Source organism: Pygocentrus nattereri, chromosome 3 (genome assembly GCF_015220715.1).
Source record: "Pygocentrus nattereri isolate fPygNat1 chromosome 3, fPygNat1.pri, whole genome shotgun sequence".
NCBI lineage: Eukaryota > Metazoa > Chordata > Actinopteri > Characiformes > Serrasalmidae > Pygocentrus > Pygocentrus nattereri.
Genome location: NC_051213.1, coordinates 13699948 through 13721542, shown reverse-complemented (window position 1 = coordinate 13721542; position 21595 = coordinate 13699948). Strand labels below are relative to the sequence as shown.

Here is a 21595-nt window from a genome sequence, read left to right as displayed (position 1 = left end):
GTCATCCTTAACTTTTATCAGAAAGAACAGGTGAAATCCCATCAGTGGTGTCCAGAAAGAGGGCTTTTGGCATCCGAACATGCCAACTGCATCAGAGCATGCCAATTAAGAGAAAATTATGAGCTCAGCCCTTTCAGATGTTCCATAAATGTGCCTGAAACCAAACACTGAAGTGCTGAATCTTTTCCCAACCAGAAGCGAAAACATGCTAAAGTTTAACAGCATCTACTGGGCTTTGCAGCTTGCTGAGAATAAGATTTGTAATTCAAAACCATGGCTGATTATCTATTTAGTCCCAATAGGAATACAAATCATAAACTAAACTGCATACTAAAACAAATACTCACACGACAGACAAAACACAAAGGGTGAGCCAAAGCATTATAGACAAAACATCATTCTGGGGGGAAAATGAATACATACTGTGAAAGGGTTATCAGAATCCAGACACAATGGAAAATGAGATGTTACCAGATGACCAATTTTTACAGGAACAAAGTAGTACAGTTGTTGAATTATTCTAGATATGGATGTTTTTGTGTCTGGTGTGTTGTTCCACATCTTCTAATCACTCTGTCGTTCATGAGCATATAATGAGCCCCATATCTCTTCCAGCAGTCTGACCTTGACATGAACTGCCAATGGCTGCATATGGTGGAGGAATCCACTGGTTTGAGATATCAGAGAGAAACAGGTTAAACATCTGGTCTTTGACTTGGACAGAGCACAATAAAGAGGGGAAAAATACATGTGAAAGAAAACCTTACGCATTTCAAGTGGGTAACCACAGCAAGGCATTTTGGCTGCCACTATTTGCCAGTGATGGACAAACCAGCAGTGATCAGCATTCGGGCTTATGAACGGAGGTCCCTGTGGAGTGATCATTAGCTAAAGGCAACCATATTTCAGTGATTTGAGATGTAGCTTATGAAGCTGAAGATAATGGATCACACTCCATTAATGTGTCACTGAATAGGACATCATGTGGACAATGGTGGGAAAGTCTTTTTGCACTGCCATTTGTGTGAGACTAACACTTTCAAGGGCAATGAGAGGCTAATGTGTATTTCAGAAATATTCAGAGAAATGTGCATTTGAGATTCTGTTGATTTTCTAAATATATGTATATTTCTCTTGGAAGTTGATTTAACTAAAAATGCTCCTCTTTCAGTAAAGTTCTTGCTTTGGCTCAGTTCGTAACTGCACAAACCAATAAATAAGGAAGGGAGTTGGAATAACGCAATAGACTGGCTACAGAATAAATGTCAAGCTTAATTATCACTGAACTTGAAGATACAGAAAAGACTCTGAAAAAGACAAGTTCAGAAGTAAAAGACCCTATTGTATTGTCACAGAGCCAGTGAATGTTATAAAACCAGTAGAATTGCTCAGAAGGGACATTCACTGTGATGATTAGATGAACCACTCCTACCAAGAACCTTCACAAGATCGAAGTGCAACAATCTGCACTCATGCCAATGATCTAATGCAGCAGCATTTGGCTAGCTGTGTGCCAAAGCTCTTGTGACGAGTTCCTTTCCATCAAGGTTTTTTCCACGTGCTTGGTCCTGCCAAATGGTGTCTGCAAGCTTGAAGGGATGTGAGAAAGTTTCTGCCACTCGCTGCTAAACCCTCACTGGCAGAACGAACACTGTATGTCATTTCTCCACAATAAGGTGGAGAAGGAAATAAAATGTCAAGGAGAAAAATGGCATGATCTAGTGATGAATAAAACATTTCTAAAGAAAAGGAACAAAAAAATGTGGCCTGGTAACGAGGTCAGAAAAACAGCCTAATATATGATAAAACTCACCCAAACAATCGAGCCTTAAATAAAACAAGGCCAAAAGAAAGGAACAAGGGAAAGTTGAGAGTGAATTCTTGTTGGACGACGGTACTTTTACAAAAGGACTAAAATAGCATAGGCAAACACAAGCTTCTCCACATCTTTCATACAGTTTAAAGGGTAAGATGTGGGCCATCCTCCAAAACAAGCCAGCAGCGCTTGTTTGAATAAGTGGAAGCTCAGACATCTACATGGCACAGGCAGTGGTTTGCCCACAACCCAGTTCTAACAACAGGAAGTTCACTACATCACAAGGGCCCCTTTGTAGCACAATAGAGTTTGAATGTGCATTCACTGGAGCAGGAAGGTGTGGGAGCTCCACGTCCACACTAAGCATGTGCAGTCAGGGTTGGTCTCAGGCCCCTTTCTGGAGATTTCACCAAGAAAAACAACAGAGTCCTCTAGGTCTGCTTCAAGGACACATGATCCTTTGCTCGCTCCTCTACGCAGCTTGACAAATATCTAGCAACTCTGCTGAATCTTAGACATCCTGGAATAAAAGTGGAGTTCTGGCCACAGATAGAAAGTAGAAATGCAGTGACATGGAATAATTAACCTTGTTGTGGCTGATACTGATTCCAATACCTAATAGTTTTACTTTTAATTCACTACATAAGACTAAAACTCTGAAGATATTAATTTTACATGAGACAGCTAAATCAGATATCACAAGTTACTGTGAACATTTCCGTATCAGACTCTTTTATCTAGAGTGACTATAATAATAGACAAATATGATAGAAGTATATATATTGGCACTGTGGAACTGTAACTATTAGCCTTCAGTTCGGTTCATAAATGTCAAAATGTAGTTAAAAATGATGAGAAAACGCCTCTATAATAATTTAGCTCTATAATAAAATAGCTTTTATATAAGGTTTGAGTAGTACGTCAGCAGTGAGCTAACAGCATTGCACATTAACATTTTTAACCATTTTAAATCATGAATGTTTGAAGCACGTAGAAGACATTCCATCTTTTATTTTCAGTGGCTCTTCTAGTAAAATGTATAGAGTTAACATAAAGCTGCAGCTCTCCATTTCGAACAACGGACTTGATTAGATGATGGTTACGGTTAGATTATTCAGTCAGTGATGAATGTAAGACTTCCAGAAGGCCTAGAGTGAACTTTTTTATCTCATTTTTTATTTTCTCATTTTTCACTTATGTTAATGTTGAATCTGGCATGTTAGACCTTCAGTTCACCTCCTGAATTCCTAACCCATGGGAGAGCTCACTTGACTACATCTACCTAGTTACCACAGACAGTAATTCTAATATTGGACCAATAATAATTCAATTCTCCTATTGGTGAAAAGGGCCGTGTACACACTGGACCCTTTTCACACTGTAATTAACTTTCAAGGAAAGTTTCTTTAGCGTAGCCAGCTAACTTAGTTAAACTGGAGAGCTAACTTAGCTAACCAGATTGTTTTGTTTTAATATTTGCTTTGGTTCAACTGGAAACAAAATGACCTGCTAACAGAAAGACGGAAGTGAGAACCCATAGATGGGAAAAGGGCCTCTACATCGAGCATTCCTAGTGGAAAGTGACTGCAGTGTTGTTCCCCAAGCCAAGATTTCAGTAGTTACTCAGAGCTCTTAGATATGTTAGCTAAGACAATGTATCTTTAGAGTCTTTGATGCTGACTGACATACCTCCTCAAATGCCTTTCTCTTATGTCCAACTTGGCACATTTAGGCCTAGAAATGAAAGAGGAGATCAAGTTAAGCTTTAGAGTGATAAAGAGCAATTGCCTTCGATTTCCAATGACAGAAACTTCATGACGTCTGCTTCGATTTTGCACATATGTGCAGCAGGCTCACTTAAACATGCACATATCACACACATCTCGCACACACTGATCGAAAGACTCTCTGCATTTGGTTATGATGGGAGGCAAACTGGGGTAAAACCTGTAATGTGGTCTCTGCTAGTACAGAACACATCTGGGAGGTTGAGTGTAAAAGTGAGGGGGAGCCTCGTATTTCTTAAGCCGGAGATCTAAGAAGGATGAGGTTTGGATATGTAGTTTCATGTCAGGCAGATATGATTTTTAAGCTTTGTTCCAACCAAAAAGTTATGTTAGAACATTCTGTGATCTGCTGTCTCTGCACAGTAAATCTAAAACACCAGGTTTTGTCCAGGAACCTTGGAGTTGGCAAATCTCAGAGTGCTCGCATCAGAGGATCAACTGAAAGAGAGTCAGCTTCAATGGCAAACTGCTCCTGATTTGGTTCAGTCAGAGGGCGAAAGCTTTCATACGAGCTGACAGTTCCAGTGATTCCTTTGATGGTTCTACTTTTAATAGGCTTGTGGAGGTCGTAACAACAGGGTGTCCTCTCTGAGGAACACCCAAACACAACTCAACCCAACACCACAGTGTCAAACCTGAGCGAAAGAAACATACTGAGGCCATACTGATGTCATAAAGACAGCCTGAGCCCACTTGGTCCAGGTGCAGGGGAGCCAAACCCTCACTTTCCTGCTGGTTTCTGATATTTCTCCTCCAAATGAAGTTGTTCCTGATCCTTGTCCAATGAGCTTAAGATATTGCGATGTTGAATGAGATGGCTGAACCCCAAACCTGGAAGGAAGGTCCACTGGTGCCCCGTGTAATAAAACTGGTAGGTGTTACTTCTAACAGATTATGGAGGTGTTTGGAGAAGTGTGGTGTTCAACTGAGCAATATGTCACTATGCAATATTTTGACTGTAGCATGCACGCACACATACTGCCATAAAGTATTTCTCAGCAAAGCCTGCATTTTGAGTGGTTTCACTGCCTTTTAAAAAATGTAACAAAAAATGAGCTGAATCTTTGTCCACCACTGCTTCACTGAAAATGGTTGTATGGTTTGAATTATGAACAAGTACAGACCAGCTACAGATAAGGGATACATTTCTTTGACAGAAACACTTTAGAGTGCTCAGTGCACACACAGGATTACATCTTTGCAAATGTGTCAACATATAGTTGCATAAGAAGCATCAGATTACATTAAAAGCCACTATAATGCATTTATTATATTCAATTTATTCCATGTACTTACAGAAAGCACAGTGCAACACCAACTATTTAGTATTCCCATAAAAGAAGCTTGTAACTAGATCCTCTCTGCATCCACACCGGCTCATAAAGAGAAGCCCTCCTGCTCACAGTACTTACTGCAGACTTACTGAAATTGATCTTTGTGCCTTGTTCTATTCATTTATGTGAGGGAAACCCCTCTCACTCCTTTTGCAGTTAATCTACTGCTTTTTCACATCTCAACACTCCAGCTTCCTTCCAGAGAGAGGGAATGGGGGAGGAGAGAGATAGCTGAGTGAAAGATAAGGGGGCCTTGGGAAGGGAAAAGGAGTTGAGGTTATTAGAGGATGAGAGGAATGGTTTCCTTTTAAGCTGTTTAAAATGGCTGTTCTTCATGATATTGTAACCAAAGAAAAACTACCCACATTTCCACATAAAATATCTATCAGAATAATGAAGCCTTCTAGATTAACTAAATTTGGACAATACAAAAAAGAGTAATGTATCAAATTTGTACATCATTTTCATTCTATTTTTTCCTTCTCTTATTAATATACCATTTTGGAAATTGTATATTACATCAGATATTATTGTGCTGATATACTACATTAACACATTTTTGTCTTTCAGTTTACTTTCGGCAATGATTGTGTTTATCTAATATTTTACACATGTGCAAATTTCAGTACTGTCCAAAAGCTGGAGACGCCCTTCATTTCCAGTCAAATTGGCTATTGACATTTTGTGACCATATGTCTTGTTTTTCCAAAACACATTCTCTTTCTAAGACCTAAAACATATGACCAGCCAGGATTTCTAAAGTGCCTAAAATGTCTAGGGTTTGATGTTGTTTTCATGTTGACATTTGCTTTCTATGGCCTGCTCTGTGCCTCAGTTCTTCTATTTTTCCACACCTCCAAAGTTCAGTCATAGTAGTTGTGTGTATTTTCTGCTTCTCACAATCCAAATCTTCCCAAAGCCATTCAATGATGTTGAGGTCTGGACTCTGGGGTGGTCAATCAATTATTATGACATCTGACATCTACATCAATTTGCAAATTTTCTATTTTCTTTTCTCAGTAATGTCTTCTTGACAGCAACACATCCTTTCGGACTCATAGTGTTGAGTTGCCTTCTTACAGTGGAAGGATGGACAGAAACACCTGTGGATTTTTTTCAGATCTGAAGCAAAAGTGGGGCTTGATTTTCTCCTCTCTGTACTGTTTATCTGATGGTAGTTTTGGTGGTCTGCCAATATTTTTTCTATATACTTTTTTCCTTTGTTCTTCCCCTTCCTTATGCAAGTGGAGTTGTCACTAGTGTCAGACTATAAAACTAGGGTATGTAGTAGCTCATACTGACATTAGATCCCCCAGTGACAAACTCACTTCCTAGATGTGCTATGAAAGTGAAACTGGGTCTGGAACTATTGCAGCATGAACACCTGTCAGCTGTTTCCACGCATTAACAGCAGGTAAAGCCATTCTATTCTCCAATGTCACTGCTCAACACCTCTTTGCGCTGAGCTCAGAACATTAGGCAGTAGTCCACTGTCCCTGAGAGAGCCAATCACATGTGGTCTGCCAGCTGAACTCAGTCTTTCACTGCCTCTTTTTAAATATTACAGTTATAGATACCTCCTGACATTTCTGAGCAGTGAAGGTTAAAGAGGCTGCCAATGAGATACTTTGGGTCATTCTATGCCAAAACCACTTCAGATCTACACACTGGCATAACTTCAGTAAAGACACCAGGTCAAATGTTTGGATCATGTGGTTTAATCTGAGAAAGGAAGAAAATATTTAGAATATTCTCCAATCTTTCTTCATAAAATATTTATTTAATCTGAAACTGTGGCAATTTGCTCAATTATAATCAGGAAGGTTTGATTTATTGGAATGGTTGGGCTTGGTTTTCTAATCTGCTGTTATTTAGAGCTCTCCAATAGTAATTTGTGCTGTCAGTTGGCCCAACATAAAACTCCATTAATTTCACAGCTGGTCTCAGAGGCACCATATAACAAATATCCACTCAGTCTTTCATTTCCTGGCGAGGAGAAGATCAACACTGACACTCTGTGCACTGTATATGTTTGTGTGAGAAAATAAATGGAGGAAAACATGGAAAGCATGGGTTTTTGGACTGTTTACAAGCAGCAAGCGCTGAATCGTTGCTATGTTGGAGATGTATGTAGGAATCCTGAGTGTGTTTAGACTGCTTCAATGTGTTCACCTTCGCTGAACTCACAGTACACCGAAGGGAAAAAGATGAGCAAAGGGCCTCGCTCAGCACGGTAGAACGAGCTTAATGACTCTAGATGGGAATATGCCTCGGCTCTTGCCCAACGAAAGGAAATATCTGTCATTTGAGGCAAAATGTCATCCCAAAGAATAACCTACTTCAGTAAAGAGGAGAACGTTCAAACCACTCTCAGTATAATGTGGATGGAGTGTTAAGGTGATTACATTAGATCATCAGCGGTAATGTGACCCTCAATTAGAGGAAATATCCCTCAGTATGGCCTTACGACACGATTTGAAAGTAGTCAGATTTACCATAAAACATAAATTGATCATTAGGACATTGTATATGGACCCATTGATATACATATACATACACTACTAGTCAGGTTTGCATGCACACACTCAAACACGGGTTCTTTCTTTCTTGTTTTACTATCTTTCTTGTTTGGCTATTTTCAACATTTTAAAATAATCATGAAGACGTTAAAGCTGAAATAGTTGATATAGAATTACTCTAGTCTGTCCTCGTTAATCCAGTGTAATGCCACCTATTAACTATTAAAGAGAAACTCACTCATCTGAATGACATAGCTCCACTTTTCCAACTCAAATTTTCACAGAAGTCATAAATGAAAAAGTGCATTTTAAAATATGATCTAAAATTATTAAATGTATTTTTTTTACATACATTCAAGGTAGACTTTTCATTTTTTATTTATCTTAAAAAACACTTTAAAACTTTTAAGCATAGGCTTTTAAAATGACTTATGATAAACAAAAAATAGATCCAAACATTTGACTAGTACTATATTAAAGTTATATATAAATATATGAAGATCTGATAGCTAAACCTGTTCACAACATCATATTCATCAAATATATGAGAGCAAGATTCACCCTGCATTAGAGTCTTGAGGCTCTGCTTCCACTAAATAATCCACTGCCATTCAAAAGTTTGGAATCACTTGTCATATTAATAATTGTTATTCAATAATAACAACTTGAGTACAATAAACTAGACACTAAAACGTTATTGATCGTTTATGTGACGTGTTTTGGAGACAACAAAAAGTTATCTCATGAAAATAACAGAAAATTATATTTATGGTAATGTCTTGTCAGAAAATTACTTTGAGTCAGTGAAATTTGGTTATACACTTTTAAGCATGAGGCATTCTGGATGTTCATTTTATCACAATTTTATGATTCGATGCTATACAACTTTCTCAATCGTTCTGTTCATCATCAAAACTTTCTGAAATTTACACACATACACACACACACACACACACACACACATATACACACACACACACACACACACACACACACACACACATATATATATATATATATATATATATATATATATATATATATATATATGTGTGTATCCACAACAAACTTGATATTATTGAACAGCCAAGTGTTTAGTACAGTGATTCATAAAAGGCAGTTCATGTGAATTGCAATAATGCATCATGTTAAGGAAATATAATGCAAGTTCAAAGTTTGTAGATGCTGACTCTCCTCTTTTTGTTGACTGTACTTTATTGATTCAATGAAACGTGCAACACAACTGAACTAATACAGCAATTAACTCTTTTTTTCTGCAAAATTGTTTCTAAAACCCTGGCCTCAGATCTGTTTCAGCACAAAAGTTGTCAGTGCAGCAAACAGTGTGTATTAATTTCAGTTTAATTCAACTGGGCTGGGAAGCAAAGCTGTGGATGTGGTCGAATGTAACAAAAGCCAGCTTTGCTGACCACATCCCTGGGCTAAGATGCATTCATGCTTGAAACAGTTTAACATCTATAAAACCAGACATCGTTTGAAGCATTTGATTATTTCACTTTACGGTCAGTACTATCCATTACAGCTAGATGGCTTCATTATGTTCAGTAAAACAGTGTTGCGTGTCTTTGCTGGACTTTGGCATACCAAAATGTGGGCTCCTTTCTGTGACTGTTTATACGTAAATCACTTGAAGGAATGATATATGGTTTGAAACCAAACACTAATGCAAGTAAACTGAAAAGAAGATCCCATTTTCCAGGTTAATACACAATGATGGACCAAAGAGCAGGTCATTTAAAGTCATCACGTTGGTACAAAATGATGTGTAAGTGCACCTTCAAGATTATTTCATTAGCTTGGTTTGGAATTCAACACTGTTGGTCACAGTTTACAACTGTGAAATGGGTCCATCTGGCCATTGGGGAAACAGAAAAGCATTAACTACACATAAAACGTCTCTGTGTATCCTACCAAGTTGACTTTTCAACAGCTGTCAAATGGTTCACTTAACAATCCCTGAAATGCTGAGGAGAAAAAGACCTTGTGGTGCTTTGAACAGGGCTAAAACTGACCCTAGACCCAAAGCAGTGGGATAATGATTAGGAGTTCGTCCATGTACGCTCTGTGGTAAAACACTCAAGACCATGCCCCGCAGCCATGAGCATGCCAAAGAAAACCATCCAGGGACAGCCATTCCTGGGCTAGGTCTGAACTTATATTGTTTATATTGAACTGAGTCCCGAGTGAGGAATGTGCAGCATAGAGCTTGCAAGAGGATCAGCCACTCAGGCTAAGCACCTCTTGAAATTCTCACTCATAATGAACAGGCTAGATGTGATGGTGAAAAAGTGCTGAAATGGTTTATTAAAACCTTGAAAAAGTTGAAAAAGAACATCTCTGCATTGAATAGAACATCTGTTTTGGTAAATGTGCCTCCCCGTTTTCTCATCATGAGGTCCGCAATCATTACTCAGTGTCAAGACTACAGAAATGTGAAGAAAGCTTATTGCATTTCATGCTGTTCTTAAAACAAGCCCTCAGGTATCCATGAAGGTTAGGATGAGCTGGGGTGGTCCACTGTCTGTTCCGTTCGCCAGCTGAACAATCAGATGCCACAGAGTGCATAACAGACTGAAACTGCAGGTGTTCAAAATCTGTGCTGCTAAGTTCAGCCGCAAAACTCCAGTATTCCATCCAGGAATCTCTGAATCATTTAAAAATGAGTTCAAGCGCAAGAGTCTCTTTTGGCTCTGCTGCTCATCTAAAGAAACCATCGACTCTCATATAAGGCCATTGCTACACTCCTACAGCTACTATAGCTTGTCATTGGATAAGGAAAGTATGTTTCAGGAAACATGAGTTGCATATGTATGATGAGGTATATAGACAGAATGATTAGCTTGTACCAGAGCATGATGGTGACGAGTGAGTTTCCAGGTTGGATACGTATAGCACTATGTAATTACCCTGCAGCGGGTAGATAACACACTTAATGTCAATGAAACTGCAAGAGTGGGTTTAGGTCAAGAACTATTAAAGCCTGTCATGACCTCAAGTTAAAGGGGAATGCCAGTCATTTGCATGATTAAATTATATTGAGTTCAGAGTGGTTTTATATGAAATGCTTCATTCTGAGTGAGAACTGTACACAGCGGTGGTGACGGCAACCAGATATCTGATGGGTTTAATGCTTCTAAAAGCTCCCTCACAAAAAGGTGCATGATATGGCTTTGAATATGTAGCTAGTACTACTAGTGATTTTGTTTTATGATTTTTTTTCAAATCCATTCATGGTCATTTCACATCAAACCACTCTGAATGACTTATCAGTGATTGAATTATGCTAAAAATCTTAATATAACATCTATGATTCAGAAATGGTCAGGAGGCTCCACCTTAAAGGCATCCACTGAGTTCCAAACACAGTTTGGTCCACACTCGCTCTGGTTAGCCATTCCCCACTCATCCTCACCCCTCCCTAGTCATTAATCACTCCTGTGCTGTTAATCATGAAATGTATGCATATACTGCAAACCCTTTGTTTTTATTAATTTATTTCCAAAGTCTTGCTGTTGTCTCAGCTTTACTCAGCTGTATGGCCTTATTGCTCAAGGTCCTAGTGGTTTTGTTATCATGCCCTGACTGTGTTATACTCTTTCTTTGTGAGTATGCATTCACCTCATTTGTTTTGAGGTGCCACTGCTTTTGATACTGACATCTTGTGGTAAAGCCCAAGCAAACACTTTTGCACCTATAGCCCACTGTCTCTGGTTACCAGCTAATTCTGGCAATAATTTGTTTGCTCGGGCAACTGTGTATTCACTGTAAAATGCATGTACAGTACATTTACACCATACACACTGAAAACTGTCAAATGCTTGAATGTAAAAGGTTTTGTTTAAAATGGACGGATGTATTTTTCTCTAGCATGTGCCAAGTTTTTTCTTTGCTCTGAGACAGAATGGCACAAAACATGTCTGGAAGAAGATCCTGCAACCACAAAGCTCAAGTATAGCCTCTCGCTGGGCTTTATGGAACACACTGACAGCAAAGAGGAACCAGGAAATAGGCATGTTGTCTTGTGGGTATTCTTCCCATACTAGTAGATTTGATCTTTCTCTTCAAACATAAATACACCATGCATGCATATGTGTATGCCTACAGATGCAATTTTCAATTTAAGGAAAATTTTATAAAACTAAAAAAAGTCAGTAAAGAGTACTTCAGCTGATTTAGGCATAATTCACTGGTTGAGATGTAAACAAAGTCATACAGAGTGGTTTAAGTGTATTTTACTCACCGATTCAGATTTCTTTAACCCCTTCAAATCCCAGGCTTATTACATACTAAGGCTTATTATTCAGTAACTAAGGGACTGGCTGAACTATTCTTATTTTATGAAACTGTGAGCCCTTGCCATTTGAGAGGTTAAAGTGGTGATTGGAACAAATACAAATATAGCCATTTTGTTTACGATCCAAAGTGATCAGTGAACCCAGACACGTCTTCTGAGATTTAGATGATGAAAAAGTGGTAAAACTGGAAAAAACATGTTTTTTTGGGGGGGCTGCTTTTGCCTTATAATGCCCTGCATCTCCGCCATCAATGAATTTTAAAAATATATTACAGGCCAAAACCTTATTTTAATGCTATCATAAAACCACGTCTCAGTCAACAGGCCGAATATTCATAACCATTTCTGTGAGGTAGCCTTTAGAGCAGGGGTGCCAAAAAAGGGCCATATTAAAAAATCTATGGACCAGAGATCAAGTATGTTTTATTTCATTTTGAATTAATATTTTGCTATGAATCAAAATGACCATTGTTTATTCACACCTTTAACAGTACCTTTAACAGTAAAATATACTGTAGTAGACCTTGAAATATTCAAAATTAAAATGTCCCCAGGAGATCTTTTAAACCCACCTATCTGCATAAACTAGACAGGCACCTGGCATCTTTGCTGCAAGTTCATTAATACTTAGGCTCAATTTCTGAGCTGCTAAGCTAATATTAAGTGTTTATATTGGCTGAGCTGTGGTTAGTGTGTTTGGTGATACAACTGATGTGACACTGTGTAGAACTGAGGTATAACCTCTGCCTCATTATTTTTGTCGAGGTCGGAGAGTCAGAGCACACAGAGCATGCTGGGGACTGTAGTGCAGCGCATTGTGAAATGAGCTAATATTAATAGAAAATACTTTTGCAGGCTGGATAGGTTTGTGTCAGGCCTTGTGTTTGACACATGGGCTTTAGAGGCATTAAATGCTTCTGATGTCTGGTTCCTATCACCACCACTGTGAACAATCCTGACACTGACATTTTCTCTACAGAAGTGCATCCTACACCAAATTACTCTGAATGACTTTAACATAAATGATTTAATGACATAGAAATCAGCAGCATTTCCCATTAAAATGGAAAGTCACCAAAACTGTAGATTGCTTAAACCAATCAAAGCCTACTAGGGCTAATGAGGAACATGATGGACAGGGTCCTGTTGCAGCACTGTGGTCTGGTTCTCCACAGTGCCCAGGATTTACACCAACTACTTTTGCAAGTCAGCAGCCCTAACCACTTACTTACCTGCTGTCAACTGTGATTAAGAAATCTTATTTCAGCATTTACTGCTAACATAACATTTTCCTTTTCTACACTGCCTCTCAAACCCAAATATGACTGCAAAATCCATCTGAATGGAGAACATCATCCTTATTAATGCCAACAAGGGTGCTGCCAATAAATGACTGTGAATACTATGCATTTGGCACTTGCTTTCACACATACTTACACATGTGCACACAAGATAATGCACAAGAAGTTTTGGGAGCAAAACAGATTTGGACCCTGCCTTACTGGCACTCAGCCTTGGAAAATGGAACGACATCGAGTAATGAAAACAATGCCCCGGCTGGAAGGCTGTTTTTCAGTACCCTTCTAACTACACCATTACAGCCAGACCCAACACACCATCTCCAGCCACTGTCAAGATGGCTTTCATAAACACCCTGATGGTGGGTAAAAGGTGAAAAAAAAGAAACACTAGTCCTTGAAGAGCTTTTCCATAAGCAAGGCTGGATGCAAAACAGGAAGTGTCTCTGCAGCTGAAGAGTTATAGGAGAAGTCTGCCAGAAAAGGCAGCTGATGCAGACACCCAGGGGGATGTTCAGAAGCAGACCAGACCAAGTGATGCTCTAACTCTTCTCCTACTGTCCGGCATGCTCACGCTGCATGTCATCTGTGTGGTTAGAACTCCCTGAAAATCCTGAAAATCTTAAGTGCAAAGAAGACATGCAAAATATATCTGCATTTTTAATTGTATTATTCCACATCATTTGAACACAGTGGGTGTTTTTTACATTGTGTGAAAGTTTCATAATCAATGGACTCATAGTAACTAAAAAAGTTTTTTTCCTGTTTATGAAAAGCTACAATTTTGGAAATGCTTTTTATTTATTTTTTTTGGACAGCAGTGATACATATACAAGTTGAATGCATTTCATATTCAAAACATTACATACAGACTCAAAGTGACTTGTCACTGTCACACATCCCCTAAGCCATGACTCTCAGGACTCCAGGATTTCTAGAACCCCTGAGTAATCAGAGAAGAGCATCACCTGACTAGTGACGTTTTTCACCTGTATATTTGATCATGTGACTGTATCCAGTTAGTTTACAAGCCCAGGCTTTAGGCTAAGTTAGTTGTGAGGTATCGTTTCTTCTATAGAGCTACTGCGTCTTCTTGTCTTTTGCCTGTTCCCTTTCTGGATTTTGGTTGCCTGGACTCATGTTTGTATATTGTTCGCTTATTCTGGATGTGACCTTCACCTGTATTTTTGACTTCTATTGTGGATTGTGGACAAACAAGTAAAACCTTTTTTTTTTTTACCTTTTAACCACAAGCGTCTGACTAAGTCTGTCTCATTACAGCATCATCTGTGACTAAACTACCAACAATTAGACTATGATGTTGATTATTGTTAAAAAGCTGATGTAGATTTTTATTATTGACACACTGTTACTTTAAAAAAGCACTCTATTATGCTTTGTAATGCACATGTAAACCACGACCTTGCTGATAAAGTGCAGTACACTACAGAAAGGGTTGGGTCAATTTGTTTCATTGCAAGACAAAAGAAGAAACTGTTGCACTGATGGAACTTTGATTGGTGGCAGCAGTGAAGGGACAGAACCTGGAGAGGGTGTAATGGTTAATTAAGGTGATAAATCAAATGATAGTTGATAGGTTCGTTGAATATGAAACTAATCAGTAGTTTTAGCCCTAGATCAAAAACTCTTTTTGGTGACCTGTCAATCTGTACCTGTAGCCTCTTTCTGCAGGCCATCTGGGTGCCTTTCTGTCTGTTGATTGAAACTCACTTAAGATATTTTTCATGAAATAAAATATTAAACCCCTTAAATGGCCAGGGCCCACTGACAGACCCCACACACACGTTACACACGTCCATAACCTGAGAATATCCTTGTAGTTACTCAATAATAAGCCTTATGTAATAAGCCTGAGATTTTAAGGGGTTAAATAAAGTATTTTACCCTGTAACTCAGGTTATCGGGTTAACCAGGACACTGTTGGCTCTTTATGTGAACTGTTGCGGCTGTGTTGAGCTGCTAGTAAGCAATGAGAGATGAAAGGGAAGAAGTGAGAACCTTCTGCTGTCAAAACAATTCAAATCTCTCCACCAAGACGGTCATGCTTATGTAAAAAGTACACAACAACCTAAGCTTCCTTGACAATTATGTACAACTGTCAATAAAAACAGCATTTAAAAAAATTTTTTACAACCCCAATTCCAATGAAGTTGGGACATTGTGTAAAACATAAATAAAAAAAGAATATGATGATTTGCAAATCCTTTTCAACCTACATTCAATTGAATACACTACAAAGACAAGATATTTAATGTTCAAATGGATAAACTTTATTGTTTTTTGCAAATATTCACTCATTTTGAATTTGATGCCTGCAACACGTTCCAAAGAAGTTGGGAGAGGGGCAACAAAAAACTCGGAAAGTTGAGGAATGCTCAAAAAACACCTGTTTGGAACATTCCACAGGTGAACAGGTAAATTGGAAATCATGATCCTTGAAAGGCTCAGTCGTTCACAAGCAAGGATGGGGCGAGGTTCACCGCTTTGTGAACAACTGCATGAGCAAATAGTCCAACAGTTTAAGAACAACGTTTCTCAATGTGCAATTGCAAGGAATTTAGGGATTTCATCATCTACAGTCCATAATATCATCAAAAGATTCAGAGAATCTGGAGAAATCTCTGCAAGTAAGCGGCAAGGCAGAAAACCAACACTGAATGCCTGTGACCATCGATCCCTCAGGTGGCACTGCATTAAAAACTGTCATCATTCTGTAACGGATATTACCACATGGGCTCAGGAATACTTCAGAAAACCACTGTCAGTGAACGCAGTTCATCACTCCATCTACAAGTGCAAGTTAAAACTCTGCCATCCAAAGCAAAAGCCATATATCAACAACACCCAGAAACACCGCCGGCTTCTCTGGGCCCGAGCTCACCTGAGATGGACTGATGCAAAGTGGAAAAGTGTCCTGTGGTCTGACGAGTCCACATTTCAAATTGTTTTTGGAAATCATGGACGTTGTGTCCTCCAGGCCAAAGAAGAAAAGGACTGTCTGGATTGTTATCAGCACAAAGTTCAAAAGCCAGCATCTCTGATGGTATGGGGGTGTGGTAGTGCCCATGGCATGGGTAACTTAAACATCTGTGAAGGCACCATTAATGCTGAAAGGTACATTCAGGTTTTGGAGCAACATATGCTGCCATCCAAGCAACGTCTTTTTCAGGAACGTCCTGCTTATTTCAGCAAGACAATGCCAAGCCACATTCTGCACGTTACAACAGCGTGGCTTCATATTAAAAGAGTGTGGGTACTAGACTGGCCTGCCTGCAGTCCAGACCTGTCTCCCATTGAAAATGTCTGGCGCATTATGAAGCGCAAAATATGACAACGGAGACCCCGGACTGTTGAGCAACTGAAGTTGTACATCAAGCAAGAATGGGAAAGAATTCCACCTACAGAGCTTCAACAATTAGCGTCCTCAGTTCTCAAACACTTTTTGAGTGTTGTTAAAAGGAAAGGTGATGTAACACAGTGGTAAACATGCCCCTGTCCCAACTTCTTTGGAATGTTTTGCAGGCATCAAATTCAAAATGAGTGAATATTTGCAAAAAACAATAAAGTTTATCCATTTGAACATTAAATATCTTGTCTTTGTAGTGTATTCAATTGAATATAGGTTGAAAAGGATTTGCAAATCATCGTATTCTTTTTTATTTATGTGTTACACAACGACCCAACTTCATTGGAATTGGGGTTGCATAAATGTAGGCTTGCTTGGTCACCAATGAAAGTGACAATCCAGTTCTGGTTTTGTAAATCAAACACATTTCCATAGATTCCAACATTACTGAAGAAATAACAGTCAGAAATGACACTTTATGCCTATTTGTGAAGAAGAGTTAAGCTACTTTAAAAGGCCGCTTTATCTTCATGCTGGTTCTAGTCTTCAAAATGCCTTTTATACATTCTAAACAATTACATTCAAATAAGTAATAAAGCTGCTCACACCTGCCTGTTGTTTATAATACAAGCTAAATTGCTTACGAGTGATTTTTTTTCTGAGCTCACAATGATCTTGAAAATAAAAACAAGACCACATTTATTGGATTTAGACCAGCTTGCACGAAAGAGTTGATATTCAAGATGAGATACACTAACACATTTGATAGCTGTTTTAATGTTTGCAAACAATTCATAAATATCTTAAGATCATCATTACATTGAATTTAAATGTAATCTTATGTGCAACCTCCCTTTAAGGAACCAATTAGGGAGCAAAATAGTTGCACTCAGCTGGGTCCAGAATCTTCACCAACACTAGGGAACTTAACAAGAACACATGCAAAAGCTTTTTTCTGAGAGCGCACACAGATAAAGTGCTGCAGATATACAGCGTTTTAGGACTTTTTTCAGGCCAATTCAGATGAACTGCCCACGGGTGCTTAACTCTTATGGGAACGGCAAGTTTGTTTTTGATTTCAGGTTATCCTAGGAACACACAAGTGCCTCCAAAAATAGTCAGCATTTCATAAGGGAGAGCAAGAGAGGGGGAGTTGAGGAGGGAGTTTAGCCCATAATGAGGACCAGATGCCTCACCTTCACTGGTAGCCGCATTCCTGGGAGCTTTGGTGGGCGTGTGATCAGTGCCGGAGCTCACGTCGGAGGAAATGCTGGAGCTTCCTTTACCTGTGTGACCACAGACACAGTGGAATATGGTTTTTTATGACACATCCTTGCTCATTTACATGGTAACATATTCATTTTTACTACTGTGTCGGTGGGAGTGCTGGTGTTTGGTGTCAGATCAGGGTGAGTGTTAGGGTGTAGTTCCCACTCCAAGTCAATATTACAGATGCAGTAAAAGTACAATCAGACATCCAAGGCTTGCTGGTCAGCCATTTTCCGAATTATTACTGGTGGCGTAGAGACATGTCTTGTTTCTAATCCAAACTGAGGTCTGAGGTTTTCATGATTAAGGATTTTGAGGAAAAAAAGTCAATATTTAATGCTCATCATGAATGCAGTGGAGCTGAGCTAAACCCTTTTAGTTTACGTCTTCCTGCCAATGAAAGTGCAGCCAGTATCCGGCACTGGAACAATACATGGAAGAAATTGCTTTAGTTGATCACTGGCAGAGTTTTCAGTTGTGTTATGATGAAGTATGACAGCGCTGCCTGTGACACGTTCGAGTATCTTTGGCCGTTAATTCAGTTAATTAAGAATCAAACTTAGAGAGACCAGTTCAAGACAGTTAAAGAAGTAAAACATCACAAACATGTACAAAGACCATAAAGCAAATGTCAAAGCTTCATATGGAATTGCAAGGCTAGCTAAATCATCCAGCAACAGCCTGCAGTGATTCAAGGGCAAGAAGAATTATTATAGTGTTGTAGACAAGAAAAGTCTTTCTAAATCAAAAAGGCATTATGAGAGAATGTACTCTTACCAAACTATGTTGACAGTGAAACTGACCAGAACTGAGATTGTATGTAACACACTGAAAGTGACACATGAGGACATTGAGGTCTTGTTAATTAACCCCTTAAACTCTAAGGGTCTGTATGTGGGCCTATTAGTTTCCTGTTAGTTACTGAATATTTATAGTAGTTACTGCATAATGAACCTTAAGAATAATAACCTTAAAGTTTAAGGGCTTAATAGCAAGACACCAGGCTTCTTTATAACTTGACCAGTCCAATTTCAAGCTAAGTGATTAAACATTTGCATTTGCTTGGAATTGTCTTTGAAAATAAAAGTATTTAGCTATATGCATTGTCTAGGAAAATGACCTAGTTATGATATTTTATTTATCAGAAACAGTCATAATTCACTTTTACATGACCATTTTCCCAACCACTCCTCATAACTTTGAATTTAAAAGGCTGTGTGTGTTACTGTGTCTTTAAGACTGATTTATATGTAAATGAGCTCTGCTCTAAATGGCTGCTCTTTATTGTGCTTTATTGAGAAAGCGGTCCAGGCTAAAACACTCCTTAGAACTTCGGAATAAATGGGGTGGAGCTAAACTGCTGTTTTTAATATTTCCATTCTATATCGCATCTCTCAAAAAAAAAGAGAAAGAGAAAAACATGTTTTTCCATGACAGGCGCCCTTTAACAACCTGAGAGCACAGATGTTTCCTTGTAGATGCTTTGATTCAAGAAGAAATAGGCTAAGACCCTCAACAATGACTCTGTATTCACTAATGCAGCACTGCTGTATGCATGCATGTGTGTGTGAAGGGTCTATTTTATAGCAGTTTATCCTCTGTCAGGTCATAAACTCAAACCACAAGTGGATTTGTGTAAGACTGGCTTGTGCTTTTATGCCACATAAGGCATTCTCACTGTAAACAAGCCCTTCTTCACACGCTCTGAGTGTGCATCACACACATCACATGACTCCAGTGACAGTAATGTCCAGTAATTTCTAGCATTAGCGCTGCTATGTGGAGATGAAGAAGCCTCCGTATCACCAGTGAAGCATAGATGGAGGCAAGGCCGTCTTAGCACCTCATTCATAACAACTACATAAAAACCACCACACAAACTAAACTCAGTCATTTCCACATTCTCTCCTTTCCTAAACCAACCAGTGCAGTTAATGTGGCCAACATGAGACAGGTCCCCTTCATTATTACCATTGTGACGACATGCTGTGGTGACATCACTGAGCCAGCACATCTGCTTCCATTTCCACATCAGGCCCCGGAATGTGACTCGCCAGGCAAGTGGATGCAATTTGTTGCATAGTCAAATGGCATGTATTAAGACTCAATATGAAGACTGTTATTTTGTTGCTATGCGAAGCTCCTGGGTAGCTCTAAAGTTCGGGACAGTGTCGTGCCGGATGGTGAAATTTATATTTTATTATTATGACATTGTTGCCTAAGGATACACAACAGTTCCAGTCCTTGGGATTAAGAACCAAAACCACAAAAGTCTGGCGATGAATTTCTCTTGTACAGTGTTACCACTTCTCTGCCTAACATCACCAGCGTGAGTAAAGATAAATCCTTAAATAATAATGAACAGCATGCAGGAGTTGGAGTAGGATTCTGAAGAGTCAGCTATTTGTTTACCGGCTTCATCCTTTGAGTGTCAATTTACCATCACGAGCTAAAGACTGATCTAATGAACTAAAAACATAATGATTTAGTTTAGTGGTTGGCTCTTTTAATAATTTCCTGCTTGACTACCAGCTGTTTTGGCTGTTTTTTGGATGGTGAAAACATGGCGCTGAAAAACAAAGTTCTTTTTCTATCTTTACGCTTCTAAAGTGGTGTGTGGAGAGGGGAGTAAAAGCAGTTTATATGGCTTTTTGGTTTTGTCATCATTTCATTATTACACAAACAGTGGTTTCAGTAAAAATGAATGATGGAAAGACTTTAAGAAGCAGCTGATCAGTGTGGAGCAGTGAGCGACCCAGCTTTTAATCCTTCATCCAGTATTAATGTAAAAAATCTCTCTTCAATAGAGCATTTTAGTATTGTTGAGTTGGGCAGAGCAGGACACAAACTAATGTAGGGTAAAATGTAACACGGACATTTTATATAGTTAAACAGGTTTCAGTAGAATGTGCTTTTAGCCATGGTCCATCAATTGGGCAGATACATGTTTTTCTACCGTATGAGTAACTTTTTTCATTGTATGTGTTTTTATTTGCTGAGTTCTGTGTATGTGACACAGAATTCACACTTCTTATTTTATTTGTCATATTCCTCCCATATAAGGGTCCATGTTTTAGACATTTATATCCACAGATTAATCAAAAATGTGCTACAGATATTATGTAGATCAATATATTTCAGTTTTATTGTGGCAATATTAGGTCTAAGTGGTCAAAAATCAAGGTGCCATTATTTAACACAACAGTTAGAGTTAGCTGTGTTAGAGTTTTGTATCAATCTACCAGTCTATCTTTTTAACGACTGTTACAACTAGCCTCTCCATCTATTATAGTTTACCCCACCCATGGGGTTCAATGTAACATTTGCCCACAAACAGCAGGTGCTGCAAACTAATTGTACAGTTTCAACTGTAGAGGAGACTGAATTATTCTCTCAGTCCAGTTAAGCCAGTGAAAGTCTGGCCTTTTTATCAGACTCACTTCATTAACAAGCTGTTAATAAATGATTCTTTGGCAAACTTTGATCTTCCAAATGATGCATAGAATGGTTTGCCCTGCAAAAACAGTTCCATTACTCAGGAGCTTAGCACCCATTGACAACTATTTTCCACTGATAGCATGTGAACATTTTAAACACAGAGAGAGAGAAAGAGAGAGAGAGAGAGAGAGAGAGAGAGAGAGAGAGACAGCTTGAATTCATAAAATCTAGGCTCGATTCTGCTTCAGTACAGAGACCAATAACACTGGCAGACTTAATGACTTCATGCTCATAATTTCTTTCAATGACTTCTGCCTTCTGCATAATTAGTGAGATGTCATATGGGGCGCTTGTAGTTGGGGTTAAACTGGATCTGTTTTCACAGTTGTCATATTTCATTGCTTTCCTTTTAAAGCCTTTAAGATACAGAAGGCTGGGCTACTTCCCAGACA

General features: G+C 38.8%; 1 protein-coding gene across 4 annotated transcripts in view; it reads right to left on the bottom strand.

The window, feature by feature from the left end:
• si:dkey-192l18.9 (F-box/LRR-repeat protein 7) overlaps positions 1–21595 on the bottom strand; it is a 42534-nt gene that overhangs the window by 13389 nt on the left and 7550 nt on the right. Inside the window, exon 2 of one of the 4 annotated variants that reach the window (XM_017704283.2) lies at positions 17633–17722. In XM_017704283.2, the coding sequence (XP_017559772.1) occupies positions 17633–17722 (90 nt within the window). The other 3 variants (XM_017704309.2, XM_017704291.2, XM_017704300.2) reach the window with 3 other exon arrangements.